The sequence below is a fragment of the Papaver somniferum genome, chromosome 8, assembly GCF_003573695.1.
Source record: "Papaver somniferum cultivar HN1 chromosome 8, ASM357369v1, whole genome shotgun sequence".
Lineage (NCBI taxonomy): Eukaryota > Viridiplantae > Streptophyta > Magnoliopsida > Ranunculales > Papaveraceae > Papaver > Papaver somniferum.
The window spans coordinates 65,534,413-65,539,233 of NC_039365.1; the positions used below are offsets into that span (position 1 = coordinate 65,534,413).

Below are 4,821 nucleotides of genomic sequence, written 5' to 3' on the forward strand. Positions count from 1 at the left end.
TGGTATATTTATCTTGGGTCGATATTTTTTAGGAAGTTCTAGAGTAACAGGAGGTTACTTTGATTGAAAATTTTATATTTTGATTGAGAATTTAGGAATCTGAGGTAATCTATTGAAGTAGCCCAGAAACTTCACTTTAGCCAATTTCTGGATTTGTCATTAGAGTAACAGTGTAGCAATTGCATAAACGGAATCAGCTTGAGGTTGTACAGGACGAAATTACGAAAGGAAAGGAAACTATTTGAAAATGGATAGACTTCTGAACAGTTTAAGATTTGGCTTTTAGTCTGAGAGTACTCATCAACTATAATTTTGAAAAAGAATTAATTTATAGAAGTGCACTTATAAACCAAAGGATAGAATCAGTGTCTTTAACTGAAGTGATTACAGTATTATAACCTTGAAAAAAGAATACTTCCAATTGAATTTGATTTCTTTGTAAGTGTTGTTCTCGGACTTGAACATGATGAACTTAATTGCATGCTAGAGAGGGAGAATTTATTGTAGACTGATGTGTATGTATATATGCGTCTTCTAGTTTCGTGCTCGCTTTCATATTGCCTGCTATCTTGTTGCGTTCCAAGCTTACTCAATTGTCAGTCTTTTACATTGAAAAATTAATCTGATTTCATTTAGATGGCATATGCTCTAACAAGTGTTATTCTCCTATTTGAATATCAGCTGAAATATCCATTCAATCTTTAGATGGCGATAGAGGAACTGCTTCTAAGCACTCATTTCTATGATTGCTGATGAGGTATGTCTACATTTGATGGTCAATTCATATTTGGGAATTGGAGTTTTGGGCTCTTATTTATTGATTAGTTCCCTATCCGATAATTCATTTGGTTTCGTTGATCGTCGTGAAACCAGGGCAGCAATAGTGGGAACTGTGTGTGAGGGAAATTGAAGTCCGTAAGGCTGTTTTCTGTTCAAGTTTAATTATAATCAACATTTCTAATTGCATTAGTGATTCGATTTAATTTAAGGTGTATAAGAGTGTTTTTGTGTTCTGTTTCTTTTGATTGGTTAGGTGCAGCTGGCATTGGAAATGAGAGTCACGAAAGTAGTTAGTATTGACCTTTCTGGAAATCCTGGGGATTGGTACTTCCTCATTCGAAGATCTGCAATAATGGTCTACCATATAAAGTTTGAATTGGACTAGCCGGACTGTTTTACTTCAGCAGTTACTAAACTGAATCATTGAAATTGTTTTAGTTTGTCTTGATTTGTATTATTGAATGCCTTACGACTATTCATTTGTAGTTTCTGAATGTATCAAATCTTCGTAGTTTGTGTACTTCATCTATTTAGGTAGATCATCAGTAGGAATAAGGGATAAGGGAGAAGGGAGATAAATGCATTACCAAACCACTTTCATTATATTGCTGACCAATTCTTAGTCATGTTTACTTTTAGTTTCCTTTGTTCTTGCAAACATCCGATGAACAACTGTAGAATTTCATGTTGCAGATGGGATTGTATGGCTCAAGTATTCAACTTTATACTTTTCTTGTGATCATTAATGGTTATTTTTATTTGTTAAGCATTGTTCTTCTTTGTTTAATACTCCAAATTTCTATGTGTTCCTCCAGGTTATCTTGCCATACTGTCAAGCACTAGAGAAGTTCGCTCCTCATATCCAACAGGCATGTGTTGACAGTGTTATGGGCTATTAACATTACTCTGCATAGGGTTGTTCTCCAGTTACTTAATGTGATGGTATCACTGCTCTTGCAGTTTAGCATGGAGAGAAAAGGGAAGGGTGTATCAATTGACGGTGTTCCTTTTCCTTTCGAGGCAGCCGAAATTGATTTTGGTGAGCCAGATTCGAACGGCCAACACAGCTTTTACCAGCTAATTCACCAGGTAAAATTGGATGTTTGTATCCACAGTTTTTTAAATGTTACTTCTGAATTCTCATGCTTGCTTGAGTTTATTCCCAAAGCCATTCTAGAATTATATCATCGATCAAGTTTTCCTGAAACTTTCAGGGCCGCGTGATTCCTTGTGATTTTATTGGTGTTGTTAAGAGTCAACAACCTGTGTACCTGAAAGGTGCTACCCTAACAACAGTTCCCTTAAGAGTAAATGTCTTATCAAAAGGCTTATCTTACAAAGAACTGTAATTATATTTTTATAATGGGTCACTCAGCCTTCTAATTCCTTCTTTGAACGCGCTGGACATGTTTATCACCAATTGAGCTTTAGGCTTATCCAATTCTTAGTTTTTTGCAATTTTTAACATCTTAAATTATAAGTTGTTTGAAGTTATGTAATATTTGCTTTTATCTGTATGTGTAACATAGCTTTTTATTTTTTTATGTTACTTTCAATTGTTGCCTAAGTGAGTTGTAATACATTGATATACTGTACTTTTGTCATATTCTTCCTGAGAATAAGGTCCAATAATGAGGTTGATGCTAATAACTAAAGTGAATGTGCAGTACTGTAAAACGATGGATCACCACAGCTCTTGGTGCACCCACAACCCAATGGTACCAACTCCGTTGTATTTTGTCTCAGCCAATATATGTCATGGCTGGATGAGATTACTAGAAATCTTCGTATGGTTGCTCAAAATGCACAGAGTTATACCGTATAGCGTTCGTTTTAGTTAACCTTTTTCATATCTATTAAACTTAGATATATGGAAGAAAAACAGTAGTCCTCGAGTTCTGAAATCACTTAGAAAGTGGGGAAAAAATTTCTTTAGCACTAATTTTTTTAGCTAAACTTTTTTAGCTTAAGTGCCAATGAAAACTGTTATTTGTTTCCCTGTATTACTGTTGCAATTCTTTTTGACAATTGCTACTCTCATGGTGTACATGGGTTTTGCAGGTTGCAGATATGAGCAGTAAGTGCGACTATTTACAAGGCTGGTTATGAAGCAACAAGAAGCTATACTTGTTTGAGCATGTAGGTAATGAATATTGAGCTTGTCTCCAGTCTTGTGCCTTTAAGATTGTATCTACTACTGCTATTACACTTCACATTATAGCTGCAACTGCAGAATTTCTATATTCTGAAAACTTAGGAAACGTTTACATACTTGTCATTTTTTTGATACTACGCAGTATTTGTATGTCCTTGCAACTTCAGAAATATTTCTAGCTACAAATTGGAACTTAAGAAATTTATATGTATTGCCTAAGTAGTTCTTTTCAGAGGTATACATAATAAGTCTTTAGTTTATGATTTCATGAGTTGCTTAAGTTCAATGATGGTTGGTGTTTATAATTCGATGTATGAAATGACTATGTATTGCCAAAGTTATGTCTCTTAGAAACTTATGGGTATATGTTTTGAATGTTTTTGCCTAAGAGCTGAAGAATTTCACTGTAATGCTGCCTGAAATTATTGCAGGGGAATGATTTCCAAATGAACAGGGGAACTGAAAAATTAAAACCTGATTAAAAAGTAAATAAATAGTGGTTTTGACCGGTCCAAAACCTGATTTTGACTTGATTTGACCAGGTCAAAACCACTATTTTTTTGTTGTTGCAAAAGATTTGCAACTGGGGTGAGCTGTTGCGACCATCTTATTTCGCAACTGTTTGTTGCGACAAACTCACGTTGCAACAATTACAAACTGTTGCAACCGAAAATTCGCAATTGCTTATGAGCCTTTGCGAAAAATTGCAACATCGACTTTCGTAACAGATTAAAACTGTTGCAACCCCTCTTTGCAACTGAAACAGCCTGTTACTAAACACTAAAAATGGTGTAGTGGGAGGGAGTGCGGGATGTATGTTAAACGCGCCTACTCCCCCTTCGCTTTTCTTAATGGGAGTTGGGAGGACGGGAAGTATGTTAAACGCGCCTACTCCCCCTTCGTTTTTCTTAATAGGGGTTGGGAGGGCGGTAAGTATGTTAAACGCGCCTATTTCCCCTTCGTTTTTCTCAACAGGGGATTGGGAAGGCGGGATGTATGTTAAATGCGCCTACTCCCTCGTTTTTATTAACATGGAACTGGGAGGGTGATATGTATGTTAAATGCGCCTACTCCCCCACTCGTGTTTCTCAATAGGGGTTGGGAGGGTGGGAAGTATGTTAAACGCGCCTACTCCCCCCTTCGTTTTTCTCAACAGGGGATTGGGAGGGCGGGATGTATGTTAAACACGCCTACTTTCCCATCTTTTTTGTTCGATGGGGATCCGGCGGTCGGGATGTATGTTAAACGCGCCTACTCCCCCCTTTGTTTTTCTTAATAGGGAACTGGGAGGGCGGGATGTATGTTAAACATGCCTACTCCCCCTTCGTTTTTCTTAACATGGAACTGGGAGGGCGGGAAGTATGTTAAACGCGCCTACTCCCCCCTTCGTTTTTCTCAACATGGGATTGGGAGGGCGGGATGTATGTTAAACGCGTCTATTCTCCCCTCTTTTTGTTTGATGGGGATCCGGAGGTCGGGATGTATGTGTTAAATTGGTTAGTCGGGTGCCATTGGCATTCCCGTGGTCTTTCGTTAGTCGATCGAGCGCCATTATCACTCCCATAATCTTTTGTAAATTTGTTAGCCGATCGGGCGCCATGGGCATTCCCGCAGACTTTTGCCAGTCGATCGGCCGCCATTGGCATTCCCGCAACCTTTTCTCTATCGATCAGGCGCCATTGGCATTCCTGCAAACTTAAGTAAATTTGTCAGCCGATCGGGCGCCATTGGCATTCCCGTAGCCTTTTGTCAGTCGATCAGGCGCCATTGGCATTCCTGCAACCTTTAGTAAATTTGTCAGTCGACCGGGCGCCATTGGCATTCCCGCAACCTTTTGTCATTCGATCAGGCGCCATTGGCATTCCTGCAACCTTTAGTAAATTTGT

At 38.3% G+C, this 4,821-nt stretch overlaps 1 protein-coding gene across 1 annotated transcript; it reads left to right on the top strand.

Moving 5' to 3' along the window:
* Positions 1 to 936: 936 nt before the first annotated feature.
* Positions 937 to 2,396, top strand: LOC113304370 (glucose-6-phosphate isomerase, cytosolic 2B-like). Its single transcript, XM_026553470.1, has 4 exons — positions 937 to 1,492; positions 1,596 to 1,649; positions 1,741 to 1,869; positions 1,995 to 2,396. Exons 1-4 carry the CDS (start codon positions 1,406 to 1,408, stop codon positions 2,127 to 2,129), a joined length of 405 nt encoding a protein of 134 aa, XP_026409255.1. The 5' UTR covers positions 937 to 1,405; the 3' UTR covers positions 2,130 to 2,396.
* The last annotated feature ends 2,425 nt before the right edge of the window (positions 2,397 to 4,821 follow it).

Bases quoted from the DNA above. Each gene is read 5' to 3' on its own strand.
- LOC113304370 (XM_026553470.1), top strand. From the start codon at position 1,406: ATGTTTACTTTTAGTTTCCTTTGTTCTTGCAAACATCCGATGAACAAC. The intron at 1,650-1,740 runs GCATGTGTTGAC...CTGCTCTTGCAG, and splicing joins TCGCTCCTCATATCCAACAG to TTTAGCATGGAGAGAAAAGG. The intron at 1,870-1,994 runs GTAAAATTGGAT...TGAAACTTTCAG, and splicing joins TTTACCAGCTAATTCACCAG to GGCCGCGTGATTCCTTGTGA.